This window comes from Triturus cristatus, chromosome 8 (genome assembly GCF_964204655.1).
Source record: "Triturus cristatus chromosome 8, aTriCri1.1, whole genome shotgun sequence".
NCBI lineage: Eukaryota > Metazoa > Chordata > Amphibia > Caudata > Salamandridae > Triturus > Triturus cristatus.
In genome coordinates, this window is record NC_140591.1 from 879,564,819 (window position 1) to 879,592,130 (window position 27,312).

Consider the following 27,312-nt stretch of genomic DNA (forward strand, 5'->3'; position numbering starts at 1 on the left):
CTGATGCTCCGTCCAGAATCCATCGACATAGTGACATCGTACAGAACCGTGGTTTTGGCTCCATCGTGACGTCAACTCCTCTCCGGTCAGGAACCGACGCCTCCCCTGCCTGCGCAAGTATCCAGGTCCCGATGCATCATCTCCCCCGAAGCAAGGAACCGACGCTGCAACGCGCCAACGACGCCGTATCTCCCCGACGCCATGAGCTGTCTTTGTTTTTGCTTTTCCAAGGTACTGTTCATTGTGGGCCTGTTTTGACTCCAGACCCGACGCCGCGCACCTCGCGGTCGACGCGTACTTTGGGATTTCTTTGACCTCGACGTCGTGATAACTCCAGTTGGGCTTATCTGTTGCTAAAAACTGCTTTTAAGTCAAGAACCTATTTTTAAACTAATTCTACCATCTTGAAGAATTAATATTGATTGTGGATTTTTGTAGTTTATGGTCTTGTGATAAGTCTATATAAAGAATACTCATTTTTATAAAACCTGTGTGGTGTCCATCTGTAGTGTTTTCATTGTATTACTGTATGTGTTTACGAATGCTTAACACACTGCCTCTGAGATAAGCTTGTCTGCTCGTGCCAAGCTACCAAGGGGGTGGGCAGGGGTTATCCAGTAGTGTAATCCCTTTCCCTGACTTAGAAGCAAGGGTCCCTGTTTAGTCAAAGGTACCTACCTCTCACAACTAGAGACCCCCAGTTCTAACACTCACCATCCGCACTCATCCAATGTGTGAGTAATGCTGGACTTACCCAGGAAGAAACTATAAGTGCAATTTTATGGAACGTGGTGGGACTGCGCTCCATTATAGGAAACCCGGACTGGATAATGCAGGTAGAACAACACACAAAAATCTACTGTCAAGAGACCTGGCTTTTCCCAAATAGATGGATATGCCACCTTTTCTGTTCCAGCTATCCCCTCAAAGTCAGGCCGGGCAAAAGGAGGTTAACCACCTTTATCTCAGTGACACTGGTGGACATTGCTGTCGGAGAACTCACTATAACACTGCATTATCAATTGCTTTTAATTACCCTACAGACGGCCTTTGTTGTTAATTAACTTTTATTACAACGTATTTGATCCAACTGTGACTAAGATCATAGATGGGGTGGATTTCGCACTATGTAAAGCCCAACACGATCATGCAAAGGAGCTTCTAATTATTTGGGTAGGAGATGTTAATATACAGGTGTGCGACCCTAGAGTGCTGGCCTCATGTGGCATCTGTGATGAGGTGGATCTGCCCCTCACACACTTCAAGCACACCCCTCATGGGGACTCACTGAATAGAGTTGCTTCGCCAAAAATCTGATATGCACTCAAGAATGCGATACGTCCAATTCCACGCACATTCCAAAATCCGTGGGGGGCAAGCTCCAACTCGATCATCGACCACATATTGATTGCTAAAGACCTATATAAGTTTTAAAAAGGGTGCAGGGTACTGATTAGCTGCATTAGTGTAAATGCTGAACGTATGTTGTTCCTAACTACGGAAGGAGAGACAAAAAGTGAGGGAACCAGTTTTGCGTGGTCATGGTATGTAGGAGGACGGGGATTCCTCCTATTGGAATGTAGGGCTCTCAAACACGCAGCTGGGTGTCATGCTTCATCATAGGGCTGCTCATGGTCAGGTCAGCGTAGCAATACCTGATGGGTTCTGTTAGAAATGGGGGTCTCTAGTTTGCCGAGGTAGGTACCTTTGTCCAAATTGGGACCCTTGCTTTTAGTCAGGGTAACACTCCTAAAATAACCCCTGCTCTCACCCACCTGGTAGCTTGGCACAACAGGCTTATCTCAGAGGCAGTGTGCAAAGCATTTGTGAACACATACAGTAATACAGTGAAAACACTACAAATGGACACCACACCAGAAAAAGAGAAAAATAGGAAATCTTTATCTAAACCAAAAAAAGACCAAACGACAAAAATCCACAATACAGTATTAAAAATAAGGCTTTCAAATGGTAGAAATAGTTCAGTTCAATGCAAGTTGTAAATGCGACACTTTTCTCAAAAGTACCTTAGATGCGACATGCAAAGCATACAAAATGGCCGCACAGAAGGCGATGCATCTGTTCCTTACCCTCTGGAGGGGATGCGTCTGTCCTTACTGTGGCGCAGGGAAGGTGATGCGTCGGTTCCTTACTGTGTGGGGAGTTGATGCGTCTGTTTCTTACTGCGGACCACAAGCAATGCGACAGTCTTTGGCGCCTCGATGCGATGCGTCAATCCGGTACGATGCGTGTCTTCGTGCAGCCGCACAGCAGGCTTGCTTGGCGATCAGTGCGGCGGCGGCGATTTCTCGAGCCGCGGCAGGCACTGCAATGGTTTCTTTGGCGATGCATTGGGAAACAGTGCGAATGTGACATGCTTCTTCGGTGTTGCATTGATTTCCCAGCTCCCAGTGACAAACAGTCTCTAGAGGTCCTAAACAGCAGCAGGCACCTCTTTGCATGTTGGAATTCCCAGCAAGGAAATTCAGGGGAGCTGGTGGTGAAGTCTTTGTGTCCCTGAGACTTCAGAACAGGAGGCAAGCTCAGTTTCAAGCCCTTGGAGATCTTCCGCAAGATTACAAAGCAAACAGCAAAGTCCTTTTCTTCTTTCCTCTGCAGCAAGCAACCACTGCAGGCCAACCCCAGACACCAACAGCACAGGGGCAGTATTCCTCCTCAGCTTCTCCGGCTCTTCTCCTCCTTTGTCAGTGTGAGCTCTGGCTTCAAACACACCACAGGGGGGCGGAGCCATCATTGTGGAAGACAGTCACAGCCCTATTCAGGTGAAGATGCTACTCCTCCCACCACTCCAAATGCAGACCCAGCCTATTCAGCCCGGCCCTGACTCATCAGACTTCTGGAGCCACAGCCCTCTCCAGCCCCCTGTCATCCAAAAACCAGTCATGCAATACACAATCCTAGCAGAGGCACACCGGATGGTTAGGCAAGAAAATACCTACTTTCTAAAAGTGGTATTTTCAAACACAGAATGTAAAAATCACCCTCACTAAAAGAGATATCTTAACATTCTGAGTTCAGGCATACTACACTTTATTTTCCTATCGTGTTCCTGGAGTCAGTTATGTTTATAAGATGTTATAAACCAACTCCCCATTCTGGCCTATGGGAACAGATAGCCTTGCAATAGTGAAAAACGAAATTGGCAGTATTTCACTATCAGGACATGCCACACACATCAGGGCATGTCCTACCTTTCACACACAATGCATCCTGCCCATAGGGGTAACTTGGGCGTACCTTAGAGGTGACTAACATGTAGAAAAGGGAAGGGTTAGAGACTAGCAAGTGTGTGCACTTGCCATGATGACATGGCAGTCCCAGGCTGCACACATGCTCTACGACGGCAGGCCTGAGCCACATTTTACAAGCTGCTTCTGTGGGTGGCACAATCAGTGCTGCAAGCCCACCAGCAGCATTTGATTTACAGGCCCCAGGCATACATGGTGCACTGTACTAGGGTCTAATAAGTAAACCAAATCAGCCAATCATGAAATCATTAATCCATCACATCAATTTACAAAGGGAGCACTTGCACTTTGGCCCGGAACAGCAGTGACAAAGTGCCCAAAGCATCTATGATCAGCAAAAACATATGAGGCAACGGCAAAAAATGGAAGGGAGACCCACACCAATGGTGCCAAGTCTGACACGCGTCCCCTCCAGATGAAATGTGGGGAGAACTACCTACCCACTTGGGAGTTCTCTTTACTAAGGCGGAACTATCTGGACAGACCATCAGCATTGGTGTGTTCTGTACCAGGGCGGTATTCCACCGTAAAGTCCATCCCCTGTAGGGAAAAGGACCACCTCAACAGGTCTGGTGGCTCAGTGGACTAATGCTTCCACTGCAGGGGCCTGTGTTCGACCTCATGGTCACAGGTTCAAATCTAAAGGGCCCACTGAGCCTTTCATCCATCTGAGGTCGATAAAATGAGTACCATTGAGTTTTCGGTGGCTGGCCGGGTAGCCCTGTTAAAGATGGTGGCGCTCCCCTGGTTGTTGTATTATTTTAGGACACTGCCGATTTGGATACCAGGATCCATTTTTAGGCAGCTCCGCTCAATGTTCGGGGGGTTTCTGTGGTGGAATGGAAGACAGCGAGTGGCACTGGACACGATGATGTGCCCGAGGGCCGTCCGCGCCTGGACCCCGCCCAGCGCCAGAACCTCTGGCCCCCGCGAACGCCATGACGTCCGACTCCGCTACGATGCCAGCACCCTCCACGCACTCAACACCGGACGAGAACACACCTGCTTCCAGGCTGCCCCAAAGTGCACCCAAGGACCCTTCTCCTGCCGGAACTGCAGCTTCACCAGCACCAGAGCCGCCAATACGCCAACCAGGACTGGACTCAACCACCTCCGCTGCATACTCCTGAACACCCGCTCTGCATGCAAACACGCCGTCGAACTCTGGGACCTGCTCGACACAGCCTCCCCGGACGTCGCCTTCCTGACAGAGACCTGGCTGAACGACTCCTCAGCACCCGACATCGCCATAGCCATCCCGGACGGCTACAAGAACACCCGCAGAGACCGCACCAATAGAGTTGGAGGAGGAATCGCCATCGTCCACAAGTCCACCCTCAAGGTCTCTACCAACTCCGACTACACCCTCAGCACCGCCGAACACCTGCACTTCCAGATCCACACCGACCCCAACACCACCCTCAGAGGAACCCTCGTCTACAGACCCCCCCCCGGACCTTGACCACAGTTCAGCGACTCCATCGCCGACCTCATCAGCACACACGCCCTCGCCTCCACGGACTACATCCACCTCGGGGACCTGAACTTCCACCTCGAGAACAACAACGACACGAACTCCACCACCCTGATCGACAACCTAGCCAACTTCGGACTCAGACAACTCGTCACAACACCCACACACTCCGCCGGCCACATGCTCGACGCCATCTTCTCCGCAAAAGCCCCCACGTCTCCTTCAACCACACCACCGAATTCCACTGGACCGACCATCGCGGCATCCATTTCACCTTCCAGAAACCCACCACGCACCACTGCACCAAACAGATGCCTCGCCGCTGCTGGAGCAAAGTCACCGAAGACCAGCTAATCACAACCCTCGCCCAGAGCCCACCTGCCGACCCCGACCCCGCCACCCGCTACCTCAGACAGTGGATCGACGACTGCACCAACACCCTCGCCCCGCTCAAGACACCCTCCAACAGTCACACCAGCAAGAGAGCCAGCTGGTTCACTGACGACCTCTAGGCCTCTAAGCAAACCTGCCGAAAGCTGGAGAAGAACTGGCTCCGTGAACGAACACTGGACAGCTACGCAGCCCACAAGAACGCCACCCGCAGACACCATCACCTCATCAGATCAGCCAAAAGAGCCTCCTTCAAAGACCGCCTAGACAACAACGCACACAACAGCAAAGAGCTCTTCAACATCGTAAAGGAACTCTCCAACCCCAGCTCAAACACCAACGACATCCCACCTTCGCAAGACCTGTGCGACTCACTGGCCAACTTCTTCCGTCGCAAGATCGCAGACATCCACAACAGCTTCAACGCCATGACCGCCCCGACAACCACTGAGACCTCCGCCCCCACGACCACCATCCGCACCAACCGCCTGTTCTCCTGGACCAACATCAACGTCGATGACACCATCAAGATCATGAACACCATCCACTCCGGCTCTCCGTCAGACCCTTACCCACACCACATCTTCAACAAAGCCAGCACCGCCATTGCACCCCATCTCCGGAAAGCCATCAACATCTCCTTTGAGACAGCAACCTTCCCGGAGAGCTGGAAGCACGCTGAGATCAACGCCTTACTCAAGAAACCCAAGGCGGACTCCAAGGACCTCAAGAACTTCCGGCCCATCTCCCTGCTCCCGTTCCCGGCGAAGGTCATCGAGAAGACCGTCAACGAACAACTGACCCGCTACCTCGAGGAGAACAGCATCCTGGACCCGTCCCAGTCCAGGTTCCGCAGCAACCCCAGCACCGAAACTGCCCTCATCGCCGCCACCGATGACATCAGGACCCTGCTAGACAACTGAGAAACCGCGGCCCACATTCTCCTGGACCTATCAGCCGCCTACGACACGGTCTGCCACCGCACACTACGCACATGCCTCCACGACACCGGGATCCAATAGAAGAACCCTGGACTGGACCACCTCCTTCCTCTCCGGCAGAACACAAAGCGTCCGCCTCCCCCTTCCGCTCCGAAGCCACCAAGATCATCTGCGGCGTCCCCCAGGGCTCATCCTTCAGCCCAACGCTGTTCAACATCTACATGGCACCGCTCGCCCATGTCGCCCGACTGCACGACCTCAACATCATCTCCTATGCCGATGACACCCAGCTGATTCTCTCCCTCACCAAGGACCCCCACACCACCAAAACCAACCTCCATGAAGGAATGAAGGCCGTCGCCGAATGGATGAGGAACAGCTGACTGAAGCTGAACTCGGACAAGACGGAGGTCCCCATCCTCGGATCCACCCCTTGGGCCTGGAACGACTCCTGGTGGCCGACCACACTGGGAACAGCTCCAACACCCACCGACCACGCACGCAACCTAGGGGTCATCCTCAACTCTACCCTCTCCATGACTAAGCAGGTCAACGCCGTCTCTTCCTCCTGCTTCAACACCCTCCGCATGCTCCGCAAGATCTACAAGTGGATCCCAACCGAAATGAGAAGAACGGTCACCCAGGCCCTCGTCAGCAGCAGGTTGGACTACGGAAACGCCCTCTATGCAGGAGCCTCGACCAAACTCCTGAAACGGCTTCAACGCATCCAGAACGCCTCTGCACGCCTGATCCTCGACATCCCTCGCTGCAGCCACATCACACCCCACCTGAGAGACCTGCACTGGCTCCCCGTCAACAAGAGAATAACCTTCAAGCTCCTCACCCACGCACACAAGGCACTCCACAACACCGGACCAGCGTACCTCAACAGACGACTCAGCTTCTATACCCCCACCCACCAGCTCCACTCCGCCGACCTCGCCCTCGCCACAGTCCCCCACATCCGAAAAGCGACCTCCGGTGGCAGATCATTCTCCCACCTCGCTGCCAAAACCTGGAACACCCTCCCCATCCACCTACGGCAGACCCAAGACCTGCTGACCTTCAGAAGACTCCTCAAGAGCTGGCTTTTCGAGCAGTAGCAGCTTTCCCCACCCCACAGCGCCTTGAGACACTCACGGGTAAGTAGTGCGCTTTACAAATGCTATGATTGATTGTTTTCGGGGACTGGCGGTGCCGGACTTCGAGCTCTATTACTTGGCAGCCCAACTGGAAGTTCAGGGGCCCTGATGGACCTGAGGGACGATGGACCTGAGGGACGATGGATACCGCACCATGTATTGTCCTTTATAGTACTTCAGCAGTGGCTGTGCCTTGGGACGCTTTCTAACGAGGAACGGACGCTGAGGCTATGTTGGAACCGGAGCCAGCGCAGAGCTGGAATTGCCCGTCCTTATGCCCCGGAGATACCTCTAGGTATGTGCACAGCTTTCCCGCACGGGGGGATTGGACTGCGTTGGCCACGTGGGAGGCATTGGGAGTAGAAGTATTGGGGGATTCATATGAAGATGGTGCCCTATTGCCCTATCAAGCCCTGCAGGATAGATATGGTCTCCCTCGCGGGGATTACTTATTACATTCTGCCCTGGTTTCTGCAGTACAGCCACATTGGAGGGAGGGACTTTCGGAACCATGAACGGCCATGGTATGCCAATATGTAGTGATGGCAGCGGGGACCTTCAAAGCAGTTACGTGTTTATACAGGCGCATGGTGGGGGAGGGAATGGAGCCTCTGAGGGAATTGCAATGGAAATGGGAGGTGGATCTAGGCAGGGTGATCCCCGAGAAAACATGGGCTCGAATAGTCAGGAGAGTGTGGAAAATTACCAGGAACGCCAGATTTCAGCTGGTTCACTTTTTTATATTGCACAGGGCATATCTTACTTTAAATAGACAATGCCCAGTGTCCATGTTGTACTTTAGAGGGGGCGGAGTTTCATCACATGATGTGGGGCTGTCCACAACTGGGTACATATTGGGAGGAGGCAGTGGACCTGCTCTGTGAAATTACAGAATGGAGAATTGAACCTGACATGGCTGTCTGTTTATTGCATTGGTTTCCACACACACCCAAAACGAAGGTAACGAGCAAGTTTCTGGACCTGGGATTGTTGTTGGCTAAAAGGGATATCACAGCGCACTGGAAGTCAAGGGGAGGGACCAGCTTTGAGAGGTGGAAAGCAGAACTAGTATGGGCGACGAGTGAAAGTACAGTTCGGCTTCAGCATGTCAAGCGGACTAACAATGATAAGGCGCTGGAGACCGCAAGGACATGGGAGGCATTAGTTATGTCACTGCAAGCACCAGAGGTCGATTCAGATGCAACCTCGGTCCTGAATGCACAGACGGGACCACCCTGAAATGTAAGGGCAGTGGGGAATCCCCTCGTGCAGTCATGCTGTGCAATTATTGCAACGGAGTGACTAGAAACTAAGGTGTACCGTAATAATGTTACTACAATAAGTACTGCTGAGGGAACTATTGCTCTAGACTGTATAGAAAATCAGTAGTTGGGACACACCAGTGGAAGAGGGTGGGGTGGGAGAGGGTGGGAGGGGAATTGACTTATTTTTTTGTTATCTTATTTAGTTACCATGGATTGGACACCCCTTGATAGCTAGCAAGGGAAGGGCCTCGTCTGTCGGTTGTACGATGTACTGAGGTAGGGCTGGCGAGAAGCAGCCTTAAGATTGTAAACATATAAACCAAGTGAGCATGACGACAGTGGGCAGCGAGACTCCTGAGTGAATGGAAGGTTGCCATGATGAGTACTGAGTATTAGTAATGCTGTGCTATTTGTTTGTTGTTGTGTGGAAAAAAGTAATAAAAACATTTTTTTTTTTTTTAAATGAGTACCATTGAGCTGGGTAAAAATAAACATCTGTTATTCAGCGCCAAGATACCTACAGGTGAACGTGCCCTTTACAAATACACATGTTATGTTAACAGTTTTGGATTCTCACCTAATCTGAATAAACCATCTGAGGGGCCTGTGGTCTGTCTGAACCTGGAAGTGAGTCCCAAACAAGTATGGTCTCAACTTCTTCAGTACCCATACCACAGCAAATGCCTCACTACGGGTTGGTCTAGGCCCTCTTCGTTCAACTGTGAAAGCACAGCCCCCACACCATGCTGTAAAGCATCTCTCTGCACAATGAATTCCCTTGAGAGGTTGGGCGCCTGAAGTATGGGTGCCAGGCACATGGCAGATTTCAGGGCATCAAAAGCTTTCTGGCAGGCATCAGTCCAGTTCACTTTCTTGGGCTGCTTCCTGGAGGTCAGCTCTGTGAAGGGTGCAACAATGCTGCCATACCCCTTGACAAACCTCCTGTAATACCCTGTGAGTCCTAAAAAGGCTCTCACCTGTGTCTGGGTCTTGGGGGGTTCCCAAGCGAGGATGGTATCAATTTTGGGCTGTAGGGGCGCCACCTGGCCGCTCCCAACCTGGTGTCCCAAGTACACCACATAACCCTGCCCGATCTGGCACTTGCTGGCCTTGATCGTGAGGCCTGCCCTCTGCAGCGCCTTCAACACTTCCCAGAGGTGGTGCAGATGTTCCTCCCAAGTGGCACTGAACACTGCGATGTCATCCAGGTAGGCGGCACTGAAATCTTCCAGTTCAGCCAACACCTGGTTGACCAACCTCTGAAACGTGGCAGGATCATTCTTCATCCCAAAGGGCATCACCCGAAATTGGTAGTGCCCATCTGGTGTGGAGAATGCTGACCTATCTCTTGCCCCATCAGTTAAGGCGATCTGCCAGTACCCAGACGTTAAGTCAAACGTACTGAGGTACCGGGCAGCCCCCAACCGATCGATGAGCTCCTCAGCTCTGCGGATGGGGTGCGCGTCAGTCCTGGTGACTGAATTGAGCCCTCGGTAGTCCACGCAGAACCGGAGTTCGGGTATGGCACCGGGTGCGGCAGCCTTCGGGACCAAGACCTCTGGGCTGGCCCAAGGGCTGTCTGAGAGCTCAACCACCCCTAGTGCTAACATCTTGGAGACCTCCTCCTTGATGCAAGCTATGACCCTGTCAGTCACTCTGTAAATGTTATGTTTTACTGGAGGACTGTCCCCAGTGTGCACATCATGGACGCACCACTGAGTGACACCGGGGGTCAGAGAGAACAGGTCAGGAAACTGTCCCAACAGTTTGCGACAGTCACTCTGCTGCTCAGGGGTCATGAAGTTAGAGAAGTTCACACCCTCCACTGACCCATCTTGCTCCTTTGCAGACAGGAGGTCAGGAAGAGGCTCAGTCTCCTCTTCCATCCCAGCATCTGTTGCTAGGAGCATGCCCACTTCGGACCTCTCCAAGTGGGGCTTCAGGCGGTTCACATGCAGGACTCGCAATGTGTTCCTGGGAGATTGCAAGTCCACCACGTAGGTGACGTTGCTCTTGCGCTCCACCACCTCAAATGGTCCGGTCCACTTATCTTGGAGTGCACAAGACTCCACTGGGGCCATGACCCAAACCTTTTATCCAGGCTGAAACTCGATCAGAGTGGCATTCTGCTCATACCAGCGTTTCATCTCCTCCTGCCTGGCTTCCAGATTCACCTAGGCGAGTTGTCTGAAGCACCTAGTCTGGTTCTGAAGGCCAGCATGTAGCTATATACATCCTGGGGAGGTTTACTGGGAGCTTTCTCCCAGCCTTCTTTCATCAAACTCAGAGTTCCTCTCACAGAATGGCTGTACAGCAGTTCAAAGGGACTGAACCCTAAGGACTTCTGAGGCACCTCCCTGTAAGCAAACAGAAGGCATGGCAAAAGCACGTCCCACTTACGCCTCATGGGCTCCTCAAGATCCATAATCATGCCCTTCAGGGTCCGGTTGAATCTCTCAACCAGCCCATTACCTTGGGGGTGGTAAGGAGTGGTGAACTTATAGGTTACACCACACTCCTGCCACAGGGACTTCAAATACTTAGATATGAAGGTGGTACCACGGTGTGATGCCACCTCTCTGGGAAACCCCACACAGGAGAATATTCACATCAATGCACGACCCACCATGGGGGCCGTCACAGTCCGGAAAGGGATGGCTTCCGGGTACCGGGTAGCATGGTCCACCAAAAACAGGTTGAACCTGTTGCCCTTGGCGCTGTGTTGGGATCCAGAGGCCCCACAATGTCAATGCCCAGCCTTTCAAAGGGGGTGCTGACCACAGGGAAAGGTTGGAGAGGAGCCTTTTGCTTCCTCCCACTCTTACCACTTGCCTGGCAAGTCTGACAAGTCCTACAATGAGTTTCTGAACTCTTGCGCATTTGGGGCCAGTAAAAGTGGGTGACAAGCCTTTCAAAGGTCTTGTCTTGCCCCAAATGTCCTGCTAAAGGCACATCATGAGCCAGACCCACTAGGAAGGCTCTGAAGCACTGGGGTACCACCAGCACACAGGCTGACCCAGACTCAGCAACCTTAGGCTCACTATACTGGAGACCATTCTCCCAGTAAATCCAATGTGATCCAGACTGATCACCTGCTGCCTGATTCGCAGCCTGTTGCCGCAAACCCACAAGAAAAGGGCACTTCTTCTGCTCCTCGCAGAACTCTTCCCTGGAGGGGCCTCCTTCCTGCTGCCAATGGGTCATCTCAGGCAGGTCCCCCAGTTCAGCCACTTGTTCCTCTGTAGGTTCCAGGGCATCCCCCTCAGGGTCTACCTCCTCCTGGACCGTGGGAACTTCGGGGGCCGGTTTCCCGCTCCCGCTCCCCCTGCCTCTTCTCTTCCTGGCAGGCACCTGGTCCACTCTTTCAGGCTCCAGGTCCTCTTGAATGCCCGTACTGGCTGCCATTGACCGAGTGGTCACACACGCTCACACAGGCAGGCCCAGCATCTCTAAATGAGTCCTCCGCTCCACCTTCGCCCAAAGGGAGCTCTCCAAATCATTGCCTAGCCGACAGTCAACAGCCATGGCTGGCCTCACAGCTACTTTCAAGGTACCGGAGTCTACCCCCCCCCCCCCACTCAAAGGGAACCTGTGCCACTTTAGAGAGGCACTGTGAGTTGTCAGCGGCATCTACTGGGTAGAACGTGTCGGGGACCACCTGCTCTTCAGACACCAGCCGACAACTGACAGCACTGGTTCCGGTGTCTCAAAGCCTCCACACTATGGCCATTAATGGTACTCACTGCCGGTACTTTTTTGTGCTATCAGGCAGATGAGCTCTGGGGACCATCTCGCTGTCTCCTAAAGAGACCAGGGGTATCTCTGTGGCACCCCACCCACCTTGGGCACCCATCTCCTCCCCCAAGGCTAACTAGCCATTTCCCAGGGCGGTGCACCAGTGGGTACAGTGGTCACTGTTTTGGGACACTTGGGACTTCCTTGGAAGTGACCCACCTGTCCACAGCTAAAACAGGTCTTGGGACCCTTCTGCACAGGCTTACCTGGCGGGACCCTCTGCCTTTTGTCAGCAGGAGGCTGGGAACGCTTACCTTGGTTCCCTTGGGAATTACTTTGGGGCCCTTTTTGGAACTCCTCCTGTTTACCTTTGTCCCCCCCACTCTTCTGCTGGGGACCCTGCCCACCTTTGGCGGAGTCTCCCACAAGACACATGTGGACCTGGGTACTGACCCAGCGGTCCGCCTCCACAGCAAGCTTCCTGAGGTCAGCCAGCTTACTATCAATCAGGTGCTGGCGTAGTTCTGGAAAAAAACTACTGGACAAGCGCTCCCATGCAATCAAATCATAGAGCTCTTGAAAATCATTTGCCTTGCTACCCTTCACCCAACTATCCAACGCTCTGTAAAAAAAAAGACACATATTCCACCCAGGTGCTAGACTCCAGCTTCTTGCAATTTCTAAATTTCTGCCTATGAGCTGTGAGGTCAACCCAAACCTGTTTACTAAGGCTTCCTTCATGGGGGCATAGGACACCTGATCCTCAGGGGGCAATGCTAGCAAGGTTTCCCTTCCTTCACCCATGAAGCGGCCCCACAACCCCGCTCCCCAATCTTTCTTAGGGACCCGGTGGGACTTCATCGCTACTTCATAGGCCTTAAACCACTGCCCAATGTCCTCATGCTTCATGAAATTCTTAATGACATCATTGGGAATATATACTGTTCCTTCTACAGGCACTGACGGTGTGCTGCCACCAGAGGGAGAGATCTCTAAGCTCTTTGCTTTCAGCTCTTGCTCTATCAACACTCTCTCATGCTCTGAAAGCATCTTCTTTTCCTTCATGGCCAATCTCTTGCTCTCCAACTCCAATTTCTTATTCTCTAAGTCAGAGAGACTCAAAGTACGGCCCGGGGGCCACACGCGGCCCTCCTGACCTTAACATGCGGCCCCCTGGGCAGCGGCAGCTCTGGGCTGCTGTTTACTCGACTCTGCACTAAAATGAAGAACATTTTTAAATATACAGCAATAACTTATTTGAAGGTTAATTGCACTTAGGGAAAGGCAGTCACGAGGCCCTTAACTTTTGAAACACCTTCATTTTTAAAGACAGCAAAGGTGTAAAAATACGATTGTCTTTTAAAAATCCAAAAACTGTCTTTAATTGACCTGTAGAACTATTTCACCTTAGTAAATCAAATTATAGCAGTGCATTCCGAACTAATATTTTAAAGTGATGGTTTTCAAACATGAATTTAGAAACGTCCATGCTGCCCCTCCCCACCCTGACAACAATGCTATTAGTGATTGGATCCAAGCACAGGAGATGGTTTCGAACAGCACGCATCCTTAAGTAATGTATTTCAAGTTCCTCTTGTATGATAATGAAGAAGGGAAATTAAAATAAAACAATTGCCCAGGGTCACACAATTTGGTCAAGTAGAGAGGCCGGGATTCATCCCAGGTTTTCTGGTTTCACATTGCGCAATTTCGTTCAGCCACTAAATATACATGCTTTGCTTCCCCTACACCAACTTTACACCCCCGCTGGCATCAGTGTGGCCCTCGGTTACCCTAATGACCAAACTGTGCGGCCCCCGGGAAAATGTTTGTGAGTACCCATGCTCTAAGTCATCCTGGCTCCCCAGTTTGAGCTTAGCAGCTCCATCTCATGCAGTCTGCTTTTCTCCCTGTCCTCCAATCTCTTCGGAGGCGTGGGTTTGAATCCCACTGCTGCCACCAATGTTAGAAATGGGGGTCTCTAGTTGGCAGAGGTAGGTACCTTTGTCCAAATAGGGACTCTTGCTTCTAGTCAGGGTAAGGGGGATACACTCCTAAAATAACCCCTGCTCACCCCCTTGGTAGCTTGGCACTAGCAGACAGGCTTATCTCAGAGGTAGTGTGTAAAGTATTTGTAAACACATAAAGTAATACAGTGAAAACACTACAAATTGACACCACAACAGTTTAGAAAAATAAGTAATCTTTATCTAAACCAAAACAAGGCCAAGCAACAAAAATCCACAATACAGTATTAAAAATAAGGCTTTCAAATGGTAGAAATAGTTCAGTTCAATGCAAGTTGTAAATGCGACACTTTTCTCAAAAGTACCTTAGCTGTGACATGCAAAGCAAACAAAATGGCCGCAGGGAAGGCGATGCTTCTGTTCCTTGCACTTAGGGAAGGGGATGCGTCTGTTCCTTACTGCGACACAGGGGAGGTGATGCGTCAGTTCCTTACTGTGTGGGGAGTTTATGCGTCTGTTTCTTACTGTGAACCCCAAGCGATGCAACAGACTTTGGCGCCGCAATGCGTCGATCCGGTACGATGTGTGTCTTTGTGGAGCTGCACAGCAGGCTTGTGTTGGGTTCGGTGTGGCGGCGGCGATTTCTCGAGCCGCACCAGGTGCTCCGACAGGTTTCTTGGGAGATGCGTCTGGAAACCAAGCCGGATGCGACACGCTTCTTCGGCGTTGCGTTGATTTCCCAGGTCCCAGCAACAAATAGTCTCCAGAGGTCCTAAACAGCAGCAGGCACCTCTTTGCAGGTTGGAATTCCCAACAAGGAAATTCAGGAGAGCTGGTGTTGAAGTCTTTGCAACCCTGAGACTTTAGAACAGGAAGCAAGCTCAGTTTCAAGCCCTTGGAGATCTTCCTCAAGATGACAAAGCAAACAGGAAAGTCCTTTTCTCCTTTCCTTGCCAGCAAGCAGCCACTGCAGGCCAACCCCAGACAGCAACAGCACAAGGGCAGTATTCCTCCTCAGCTTCTCTGGCTCTTCTCCTTGGCAAAGGTTTCTCTTGATTCCCAGAAGTGATCTAAAAGTCTGGGGTCTGAGCCCCTCTTTTTATACACCAAAATCCTTTGTTCTCTGAAGCAGAGAGTGTCTGTACCCAGCCAAAACTAGTTCTGTGGGGCACTTTGCAAGTGCACAACAACCTCCTTTGTCAGTGTGAGCCCTGGCTTCAGACACACCACAGGGGGGCAGAGCCATCATTGTGGAAGGCAGGCACAGCCCTATTCAGGTGAAGATGTTACTCCTCCCACCTCTCCAAATGCAGACCCAACCTATTCAGCCTGGCCCTGACTCATCAGACTTCGGGAGCCACAGCCCTCTCCAGCCCCCTGTCATCCAAAAGCCAGACATGCAATACACAAACCTAGCAGAGGCACACTGGATGGTTAGGCAAGAAAGTACCTACTTTCTAAAAGTGGTATTTTCAAACACAGAATGTAGAAATCATCCTCACTAAAAGATGCTCCTTAACATTCTGAGTTCAGACATACTACACTTTATTTTCCCACCTTGTTCCTGGGGTCAGTTATGTTTATAAGATGTTATAAGCTAACTCCCCATTCTGGCCTATGGGACCAGATAGCCGTGCAATAGTGAAAAACGAAATTGGCAGTATTTCACTATCAGGACATGCCACATGGGGCGTGGCTTGACGCGCGACCAAGATGGCCGCAAACCTGTAGAGCTCCGTCTCGTCGGTGCCCTTATCCTGAGATTTCTCCTGCAAGGGGCCCCTCCTGGGTGCTGTGAGCCGGGGTAGCGGTGGCACACTCACCCCCCAACACATCGGCGTGACGATCGGCACGCGCAGTGACTGAGCGGAGACCCGCGGCCGTCTGCGAGCTAAGACCGGCAGCTGCGGGGTGGGGCTGGAGCTCCGCTGACGGCCGTGCGCCCGACTGCACACCGCGGCTTGCTGAGTGCTCCCTGGGCCGCGGCGGTTGAGACGCCGGAAGTGGCGACATGGCGGCGCAGCGGCGATCGTGACCCTGAAGGGACGCGGCGGATCTGCAGAGGTCTGTGCCCTATACGCACGCCGTGATATGCCGGCACCTGGGCGATAAGTGGAGCGGGCGGAGACCCGCGCTGAGGGTGCTGGAGGCAGTCGGCTCTGGACGGAGGACTTATTGGCTGGGCATGACGGGAGTGGGATACACCTAACGCTCCAGTCGGAGGCGCTCTGCGGTCCTGACCTCACCAGTGCATGGTCTCTTTGATGTGGAGGGAGAGGAGACGTGCTCCTTGGTGCGGCGCCCGGCTGCCTACCCCGCGGAGACGGCGGCGGACGAGAGGAACGACGTGGGCCCGGTAGTACCTGCGCCCATGGACGCTCGACCCCCGCGAGGGAGTGCTGTGGAGGTAACGGGGAGACCAGAACGTGGGGCGCTGCGCGGAGCCCACAGATGGCGGCCATTTTGCTGTCACCCACACTGCAGGCGCTGGGAGTGAGACGACCTGCGACGGGTCATTGCTGGAGGCTGACTGGCAGTATCCCGGCGCCCATCCGCAGGCAGTGGAGCGGGGGCCCCAGCTGTGCCTCGCCGCAAGGTGAGGCGCCGGCAGAGCGCGGGTCCCTGGGCGTGGAGGTCCATGCGTGAGGGAGCGGGATCACGGAGGACCACGGAGGAGCATAGTGGGCGGCCGTCAGGGGCCGCGGCGGTCCTGTGTCCCGGGAAAGTCGAGGAATACATCACCCAACCGGAGGCCGCCCAGCTGCCCAAGTTGGTATTGGACATTTCCCCCCCTTTTGGCGCTGCGGATCCGTGAGTGTGGCAGTGGGCCTGAGATGACGGCGGCTTTGGGGAGGAGACCCGCTGCGGCTGGGCTAGGCTTGTGCACTGGTTACCTGGACTGCGGGCGGATGCCCACTGCGCAGCAGCTGGTCATGGGCCGGCTGCGCAACGCCCCGAGGGACAGCCCGGCACCGGCTGCCAACCCGGGCCACGTCCTGGCGCCTGGAGACCCTGGCGCGACCCCGCACACTGAGCTGCTGGCAGCTAAGCTGGATTCGGTGCTGGCCGCAGTGGAGCGGATCGGCTCCTCGCTCGAGCAGACGAGATCATCGCTGGAGGCCCGCATCAATAAGGTCACGGTCGACTTCACCCTGCTCCACGCGGACCACCGCAAGTTGGCGGACAAGGTGACTCTGCAGGGGCAAACTCTTCAGGAAGTGCAACCTGTCGTAAACACCCACACAGCCGCCCTCCAAGACTTAATTGACCGCGTCCATGCCTTGGAAGATCGCGTGGATGATGCCGAAGGGCGTTCTCGACGCAACAATGTGTGAGTGGCCTGCCAGAGGGCGAGGAGGGGTGACAGCCGGAGCACTATGTGGAAGAATGGCTGCGCAATTTGATAGGACCTGAGAAACTCTCGCCACACTTAGTAGTAGAACGAGCTCACAGGGTTCCAACGCTGAGGCCCAGCCCAGGGTCTCGACATCGGCCCTTCCTGTTTAAGCTCCTTAACTACCGGGACAGAGATGTGGTGCTCCGCGAGACCAGGAGGATTGATGACATCACCGTTGGAAGTGGGCAGGTGCAATTCTTCCCGGACTATACCGCCTTGGTGCAGAAGCGCCGCAGCAACTATCTGGCGGTAAAGCGCCGCCTGCTTGAGCTGGAGATATCGTATGCCCTACTGTTCCCCTCACGTCTGCGGGTGGTTACCACTGATGGCACCCGCTTTTTCGATACCCCATCCGAGGTCTGGGCCTGGTTGGAAGAAACTGGGCGCAGTAATGGCCAGCGACCGCAGAGTTTGGAGACAGCAAGGGGAAAGGACACCGGCGAGAGGAGTGACGGGGACTGGGGGAGAGGAGTAGAATGGAAAGACAAGAAGCATTGGCAGCGGTGGCCACTCTCGGGTCCCCGGACAGTAAGAGAGGAGAGGCTGCCCGGGAGCGGGGTGACCCTGTGACCAGCGGCTCATCTTCCCCGTCCACCGTGATCTCGGATGACCAGCTGCTGCCACTGGTCACCCCACACACATCGGACCAAGTAATGTAGTGCGTGTGCAAGGGGGAGGCTGGGTTCATCGCAAAGTGTAATCCCCAGAGGCGGGTTCTGAAGCCCGACGATTGACATCTCTTGGTCCATGCCCATGTGGTCAACGGAGTGGTGAGATATGGACAGGAGGGGACTAGTTCTTGGATCTCTGGGGGGTCGGCAGGGTAGGGGAGATGGGGAGGCGGCCGGGCTCATGTTCCTCTGCAGCGGGGTGGGCACCTGTGACGACGTATGTTCGCACCCGTAAGGTTATGGCGCGGGGGTCATACACTCCCCGGGCTTGCGCTGCGCCACGGGTACGGGAGTCCCTTGCACCACATATACACAGGCACCTTTGTAGGGGAGCACCCACGCGCGGCGACTACCACTCGCCTGCCCCATTAGCCACAATTGGGCTTAGTTAAGCTTTGTGAGCATTGCCTCATGGTTTGGACAAATACCCGTTGAGGGGTTTGCCCTGGCGGTTACTTTGGCCTGTTTGGCTTGTTTATGCACACGGTTCTATGTTTGTGCATTGTTGTTTTGATGGGTTTTCATTGCAGCTCACTAAATAGTCAAGTGAAGGCCCACTGCTCCTCGCCCTGGAGGGGCGTCCCTAGCCCCCGCCACAGACTTACACTTAGGGTTTCCGCATGGCCGTTACAAATGTAGTCACATGGAATGTTCGAGGTATGCATACGCTGGTGCGTAGATACTCAGTCTATGCATACATGCAGCGACACGCAGTGGCCATAGCTCTCCTGCAGGAAACACACATGACGCCGAGGGAACTGGGCAGGTTGCGCGTGCGCTGGAGGGGGCAGGTGTATGGCACTACATGTTCGGCACACGCTAGAGGCACGCTGATATGGGTGAGGGCGGGAACCCCGTTTGTCTGTTTGGAGGCGCTGGTAGACCCAGGTGGGAGGTACACCCTAGTACACGGGAGAATTGATGGGCAGCAAGTGCTACTGGGGTCCCTCTATGCGCCGAATGTAGAACAGTCCTCCTACCTGGCCAGTCTGTCGGCGGTACTGTCGCCATACGCTGGCCTTCCCTGGCTCCTGGGGGGAGACTTTAATTCCGTACTTGATGTACACATGGACCGGTCCTTCCCGCCCCTGCGGGGCACACAGGTGGGGTCGAACGCCAGAGCCCTGGCCACCTGGTTGTCACATTGGACTCTGATTGACCTGTGGCGGAACGTCCACCCGGACGACCACGTGTATTCATACTACTCAGCGGTTCACGGCCTCCATGTCCGGTTAGACAGGGTGGTGGGCACCCATTCGGTGCTTCCGTGGGTGATTCGTGCGGAATACATGGGCCGGACGCACTCGGACCACAATCCCCTCATCCTGGGGCTTCGGTGGCAGCCTGATAGACCTCCGGTTCCGACATGGCGCCTTCAGACGGTGGCCCTGGAAGACTCGGAGTTCCGTGCCTCCCTGGGCACAGCGATCGAACAATATTTTGACCTTAATGAGAGCTCCACTGATAGTGAACTGATAGAATGGGACGCCCATAAAGTGTATATTAGGGGGCACTGTTTAGGCGAGACATGGAATATTCGAAAGCAGCTGGCGAGTGCTCTTGCTGCCCTGGTGTCCCGCCTCCTCTCATGCGAATTACGTGGGGAGGGTGGGGGTACGGACTCGAGTCGCTTACTGGAACTCCGGGCACGCCATGCCGAACTAGTGGACCGGCTACGCTGCGTCAATTATGCGGCTCACTCGGCCCGGGTGCACGCTGCGTCAGATAGGGCCGGGCGACTCCTGGCCTGGCTGATTCGACAGGAGACTGCTCGTGCCCCAATAGGTGCCATTGCTGGTCCTGATGGCACACTGGTCCATACACAATGGGAAATCCACCAGGCGTTCACGGCGCACTATACCTCTCTATACCGGTCAACGGGAAGGAGGCGAGCGTGTGACTTGGATGAGTTCTTGGAAACTGTGGAATTACCCGAGGTCCCAGAGGAGCATCATGCATCCCTGGAGTGCCCCCCCACAATAGACGAGATAGGGGATGCCATCTCCTCTCTAGCTACGGGGAAGGCGCCGGGGCCGGACGGGCTTCCGGCGGAATACTACAAATCTTACCGAGAGTCATTGATACCAAAACTCCACAGCCTTTAACTGACCGGCCTAGAGAACGGCACTCTACCAGAGTCGATGAAGGAGGCCTATCTGATCTCCCTGCCTAAGCCTGGCTGAGACGCCACTCAGCTGGGGTCCTATCGCCCGCTCGCCCTGCTCAATACAGACTATAAAATCCTGGTGAAGATACTGGCGGAGAGGCTGGCGCCAGTGGTGCCCACGCTGGTGCACGGTGACCAAAATGGCTTTGTGCCCAAACGCAGCACCTCTCTTAATTTGCGGCGGTTTTTTCGAGTAATGGCGGAGAGTACCCGGCACTGGCCCAGAGCAGGTTGTCTGGTCTTGGACCTGGAGAAAGCCTTCGATTGTCTGGAATGGGGGTACCTGGTGACGACGCTGTCGCGATTCGGACTGGGGCTTGGCTATAGCTGGTCTGCTGTCTGAGTGTGATCTCTATATAATATCCAATAGCATTGTCCTATGAGCTTGTCAGATTATCACTGTCGTCCATGTAGATACTCAGTCATAATACATACCACAGAATATTCATGGAAGAGGATGAGTGGAAAAGTAAAGTGAAGAAAGATGCCATATATATTTTGAAAAATGATGCGACCTTGCATTACTGCCTGGAAAATATAGACATTTAGCACAACTTAAGGGGCATTATGGTGAAAATCGATTGTTTTGCGATTACTTTTTCAGTGTTTTCCGATGAAGGGTAAATCTGAACCCGCATTGCCTGGCAACCAATCAATAGCATTGAAATATTTCATTTTTATCCCCCCCCCCCCCCACGATACTTTAACAATACTAGATTTTTCAGTCAACATATGAGAAAATCGTGATGTAAAATGTTTTATATGGCTCTGTTTTACTGAAATTTTCTTAGGGGGTCGACTTCCTAAACCCTCAATAAGTTTACCTTTCCCGCTTTGCTCTCTCACAAAGTCCAAATCAAAGAAGTGTTTTACGCTTCACTACATTCAAAGTTCACCAGCCACCACTGCTTTTAGTGTTTATCTTTTCCCAGTGTTCCAGATTAAATGGATAGTAAATGAGTTTTAGAGGAGGAATTGACCATCCATTCACCTGAGGCATTTTTAGTGTGCCTCCGGTGCTTGGTTCTCCAGACGTTACTGCTGCTGATCTCAAGGTGGTGCTAAAATTGGGATGTAGTTCCAGGGAGCCACTGTTATTTCCAGTCACTTCCAGAGAGAAAGAGCTTTGTGATTGTACAGATACCACTGGCCCCATGCTGCTTACTATAACTATTTCATAGTCCAACGCAATATTTGTATAGATGGTGCCCTACTGTTTGCGCCACTTCTGAGAATTTCTTAGTCTGAGTATTTTTCTCCTGTATTTCCGGTGGTATCTATAATGGTTCTTGCACACTTTATTTATATCACTTCTGTATGGAATTGGCTTGGTTAACAGTAGTCCCCTCTTAGAGTGTGTATTTACCCACAAACCTGATCACACAGTTTGTGTTACAGACTTCAGGGGCTGTTTACAAAGGTAACTGTGAGTATTTTACACATGTACGTTTACTCTTACAGTTTTGAGTAGCTTAACTGCTTTTGGCTATTTGGCATTTATAAGGGTAAAATGAATCAAAAGTGTAGATTTGCATGCCTCCACCCTCTGAAACCGAGGGTGGAGCCACATTTACAGGTGTAAGTTACTACAGCCAAAAGGGAGCAGTGGTACATCCAGCATCACACAAGGCCAACAACTGATGCTGCCACATCCTCAGTTAGAAAATAATCACTGTAGGGACTCAAACTAGCGCCCCACAGGAAATATTGTTAACGAAAATTAAAGTATTTAAAAGAGTTAAAAATATACATTTCATGTTAAAAATTTCACGTCAAAAATCAAACTATTGGGGGAGGAGCCAAGATGGCGACCGGAGCAGACGCTTGAGCGCCCGGCTCCGCCGGCCCTTGGCCTCGGACTATCATCCTGATTCCTATCCTGGCCGATTTTCGAGGTGTAACGTGCGCGACGACGCGCTGACCGCGCCGCCGCTTTCCCGGAGTCTGAGCCCGCCCGGATGCCGGAGTTCTTGGTGCCTTTGTTCTCCGCGCTGGACCCCTGCTCCATTGTGGCCTTGGCCGGCCCCCTGGAAGCTCCGCAGTCACTGGACCCCCGGCGCAAATCTGAGCCCCGCGGCCCCGATCCCGCCTCACACCACGGATTGTCGCCAGATGAGCCGGGGGAGAGACGCCTGGACACCTCCTTCACCTTTCACCTGACGGGCTGGAGTTATAGGGTAAGCCCCGGTGTGGCGGGTCTCCTTCTTCGCTCTGTGGCCCGCGCTGTGGAAGGCTGCGGACCCCCTTCTTCTATTGCCTAGTCGGCTGCAAAGAGAGTCCGAGGGAGGGGAAGCGACTGTTGGCTTTCACCTGTTGCGGCGCAGACCTGCGTGGAATTGCCTCCTTGTTACGACCCCCCCCCTGGCCACTGTACCGTTCAGCGGTAAAACATGGCGTTGATTGCCTGCTCGCTGCTGGGGGGCGATGCTCCGGTCTCGCCCGCTGCCCGCTTCGCCCTCCCTCTACCAGACTCCAGCTCCACAGTGCCGTCCCGGATTGCTGCCGATGTGGGGGCGCAGCCTCCGCTGACATGCGGCTCCGTTCTGGCTGCCCTGCGGGACCTTCGTCTGCAATTGTGTGTCGGCTTGCAAACGCTGAGTGAGCGGTTCGACTCCATACTGTCGGCTGCGGGTCGTGAGCGCCCCGTTTGTTCCCAACAAGACGTGGGTCTGCCAGTGCTTCTGTCCTCTTGCGGGGACGCAACGACTGTGTATAACCGTGCTACACTGGTGTCTGCATCTGGCTTTCCCGGCACCCAGGATCAATCGATCTCCTGCTCAATTGTGGACACTTTGTTTCCCCGTTCATTGCTGCCTGCTTTGTTGTTGCTTGCCTCACCGCGTCCGCAAGAGTATCCAGCTGAGCGACACCTGACGTCCTCGAGGAACCGTTCACGGTGGCCTAAGGCTTCTTTTATGTGGAACTCCTGTACTTTACAGGCCAGGTCTGGATTTTATATGGTGCACAAGGGGACCTCAATAGATGATCGGCGGCCATTTTGTGACTCTACTTCTCCATCTTCTCCCAAGCGGCCATATTGTCTTTGTCTGCACGGGCTGCGGGGCCTTCATGTGGGGGCTAGTCTAATCTTACGCCTGCGATCGGGCCAGGGCTAGATTGACTTCTATCACCATGGTGTCACGGATGGGCTGGACTGGGACTGGAACTGTCTGCATATGTTGTGCGCGCTCGTCGCGATTTGTCTGCCTTCATTTATATTGTTGTGACATGTTATCTTCACACGACCGCCTTTGGGTGTAGTGGGTTCTCAGTGTGTGGAGACGTAGTTGGCCGGTGGTTTCGGGTGCTCCGAGGTTACGTGGGCTCCTCCCCGCTTTCTTCTTTGTTTTCTTATTTTCTTTACTCTATTCCTACTTTCTCTCTTGTCTATATTTCGGGTTCATTGGGCGACAGGCACTATGCCGGGGGGGGGGCGGGCCGTAGCCTCCGCATTGGTGTAGGGTGGGGGGGTAATTTACCTTTTCTTTTTAGTTCTATGGGCCTCTTTCTTCTATGTCTCTGCGCTATACTTGTTTCCGATTCGGGGTCCGGGTGTGGGGTGGATTGAGTGGGGGCGGCTTTGGAGGGGTGCGTATTTACTCATGTGACTATCCTGTTATATAACTGCATCGCCTCACTGTCTGAGATTTTCTATGGCCGTTTTAATGATGCTGCTGCTCTCCCGTGTGATGAAGCCATCTTGCGGACTCGAATCTCCTTGGTTCTATCCTCTACTGACTTTTTCCTCGATAAAATTATTTTGAAAACCTTAAAATTAACCTTTACTTCTCCTTCCCCTGGTGTCAAGGTTCTCTCCAGTGTATAACTCCTGAATCGTTGCTAATCTTGACCATTGACGCACAGGGGTTGTAATGTGTGTCTCAGTGCTTAACCGTTTTGTGGCCGGCCTGATGGTTGTAGGCCCGTATTTGTCCTTTTCATATGCACAAATAAAGGTTTTAAAAAAAAAAAAAAAAAAAAAAAAATCAAACTATTTATATTTTATTTTAACATATTTAATAACCTTTTTTAATTTAAGAATCAGCGTAATTAATTTATTACAATGTAAATAAATTACTTTTGATTAATTCTATTTGTCAGTTTAATTATTTATGAACACCTAATCAAAATATGTATAATTCTTTTCTTTAGGTCAGTTTTTTTTTATATAAATTAAACTTCAAAAAAATTATTTTTGTTAAATGTAATATGTTCAAAATATTTAAATTAGGATATTTGCGCTGTAACATTTTTTATTTTGTTCTATATTTAAAATAAATATATAAAATTAACTCACTATAAATTGAAACGAGCTCCTGGGCTATAGCTGAAATTTCAAGGATGTGCAGTTACTTGTAAATGCCTTTGAAAGGTTGCTAGATTCATCTTTATTCATCCTATCTTTGTTCATCCTCAGGGACAAAATTCAGAGACTGTACATCGTGCAAATCAAAGTAACTTCAGGTTAATAGATATCGATGGCAGTGGAACTTCACCAGAACAAGAAATGAATACTCATGATATTCTGTCAGATGAAGATTGGGAAGAAGAAGCAGAGAAGTTGTACGCTTGGACTCAAGAGTTAAAATTCGAAGATGGTTGACTGCCTTCGTCACTGGCTGATCTATGAATCCCTTCATCTAGCTAGTGCTCTCTCGCACTTCCTCCTTTCTTCCCTTTCTTTCCCTCTCTCTTTCCAACGGCTTCTTCCTCTGTAAGTAAGTGTGTGTGTGTGTGTGCGCGTGCGTGCGCGTGTGTGTGTGTCTATATTGATTGTGTGTGTATTTTAATATTGCTTTAGTTTGCTTTCTGACTTTGGCATGTTATGCTGAATTGGAATTAGTTAGAAATAGCATTGATACTGTGGGAACGCCTACAATTACCAGACAGAAAGAAATATAGATAAACACTCATAAAGCGCACTTCTTGACTAGAGTTGCGTGTAGGTGCACTAAACATTGATTCATGTTACAGGTCCTTGTTTTTTTCCAAAGTATTCAGCACTCATGCTATTTGTCTGTTAGTTTTTATCATAGTATAATTTCCAATAAAAGTCCAAAGATGTGGCATTCTTGGAATGGCAGTAGTCATTATGCCAAATGTGATGGGTCTTATCCAGCTTCTGTTCTCTCTCACATTGGGCCACCTGCCCAATATCTCGACCCTTTTTAAACCTTTAAGCGCTGGGAAGGTAGTGCTAGGCTTTGAAGGCTGTTGCTTCTCTCAGGGCAACAGGGCTTCTCTCCCTCATAAGAATATTATCCTCACCACCTTCCCACAATTTCATGGCATCATGGTACAGAGCATCAGGCTCGTAGGTATGACTGAATTTGGTCTCGGACAGTATTTATACTCGTTCTGTCGCCTTACTCTATCTCTTTCCTACCCTGTCCACCTATATTTGCCTTCGCTCGACCTTTTTTCTAACTTCTTGCAGTGCCTCCCCTGTATGTCTCTCATCCTCATGCATCTGCCCCTCTTGGTCTCTGGCACTGCTTCACTACTTCCCCTCCTTCTACTCTCGTCTCTTTCCTTTGTTCCTAACTCCTTTACTACTCAGGACTCTTATTAGGGCTCTGTTTCTTTGTAGCTCAGTCAACGCTGTATAAGTCAGACATATACATATATTCTTACTGCTGCTTACCCTGTCATCTCACTGCTCCAACACAGCCAATCAGATTGTTAACTTTCTGACGGAAAGCCTGATCCATGATCAACAAGTCAGTGAGGACAACATTTTTTATTGCACGTGGCAAACCGTGGAAAAAAATCACTTATTTCACATTAACGAATTATTAAAACCATATTTCTTCCATTATTCAGAGATGCAAATTTGTGCAATTGTCACCAGTTGGATACTTTTTTGAGGACATGAGTTTGGGAACTGTGAAACTGCAGCTGAGTGACATGTTCTACTTCACACTCTCTCCTGCCAGTATCTAGTGTGCCTTTTTTTACTTAAGGTCTGCACTTGCATTCATTTTTCACATGACATGCCAGACAAGTAACTTTGCACAACGAGTCATTTACATAATTTTCGAGAAAGTAGCATGTATTTCATAAAATAAATTCACTGAACAGAACTCTGGCCTTCGTTGCATTATCTCTGATTCTGTTGTTGCATATGTCTGTTCCGCCAAAGCTATGTGATGAATTCAAGTGTGATAAGATGTGTCTCACCGTTCGAGGGCTTTGTCGGCTCTCAAATGTTTCCCTGGTTGCTTGTTTCATACTCCTTGAATTATGCTTTGCATAAAAGCCTGCTCTTGTATAAAAATGCTCAAAGTCTGGTTTGGCTTAAAAACCCAATAGTTACAGGTTTGTGCTGCCTTTTCCTGCCTCTCAGTTGGAACCTCTGGTTTTCTGGAGCTCTGGGGTTACAGGCATCTGCTAGAGAAAGCGCCACCACTAATTAGGAGGAGAAGGCCATGAATGATGGGGCATTGAGTTACAGCTGGCAGCCACAGCCTTTCAGAGTGTATAATGGCCGAGGGTCTGGTTGGTGCTCACATTCCTCTTTTGTGTGCCTACCACAGGACAGGGGACATGTAGTAGTGTAAACGTGGGAGGAAGCGATGGAGTGTGTGCGTATACTGTAGAAAGAGCACTACTCAGTCGCAGCACATTGTCTACATGAGGTTCAGTACTGGTTCAGAACCTGTGTTTTTTGCAGACTGAACTGCAATCTGGAAAAGGAAGTGAAAAAATGGATCATTATCTCATGGAAGGGCCCAATGTGGACAGTGACATTTGTTTACATATTAACAAATAGACGCACTTATGGATTTATTTCGAAGTATTCGCGTTGCAGTGAAACCCACCTTTACACCACAATGCTGGGATTAGTGAGACAGAGCCGAGGAGAGATTGGAAAAAAGAGACAGAGGAAGACAG

The 27,312-nt window shown here is 51.6% G+C and overlaps 1 protein-coding gene across 1 annotated transcript in view; it reads left to right on the forward strand.

The window, feature by feature from the left end:
* The window catches only part of C8HXorf58 (chromosome 8 CXorf58 homolog), a 714,653-nt gene extending 688,154 nt beyond the window's left edge, over nucleotides 1-26,499 (forward strand). The window contains exon 9 of the mRNA XM_085622411.1: nucleotides 24,836-26,499. Coding sequence (XP_085478537.1) covers nucleotides 24,836-25,021 — 186 coding nt within the window. The 3' untranslated portion in view covers nucleotides 25,022-26,499. The remainder of the gene's footprint in view (nucleotides 1-24,835) is intronic.
* The last annotated feature ends 813 nt before the right edge of the window (nucleotides 26,500-27,312 follow it).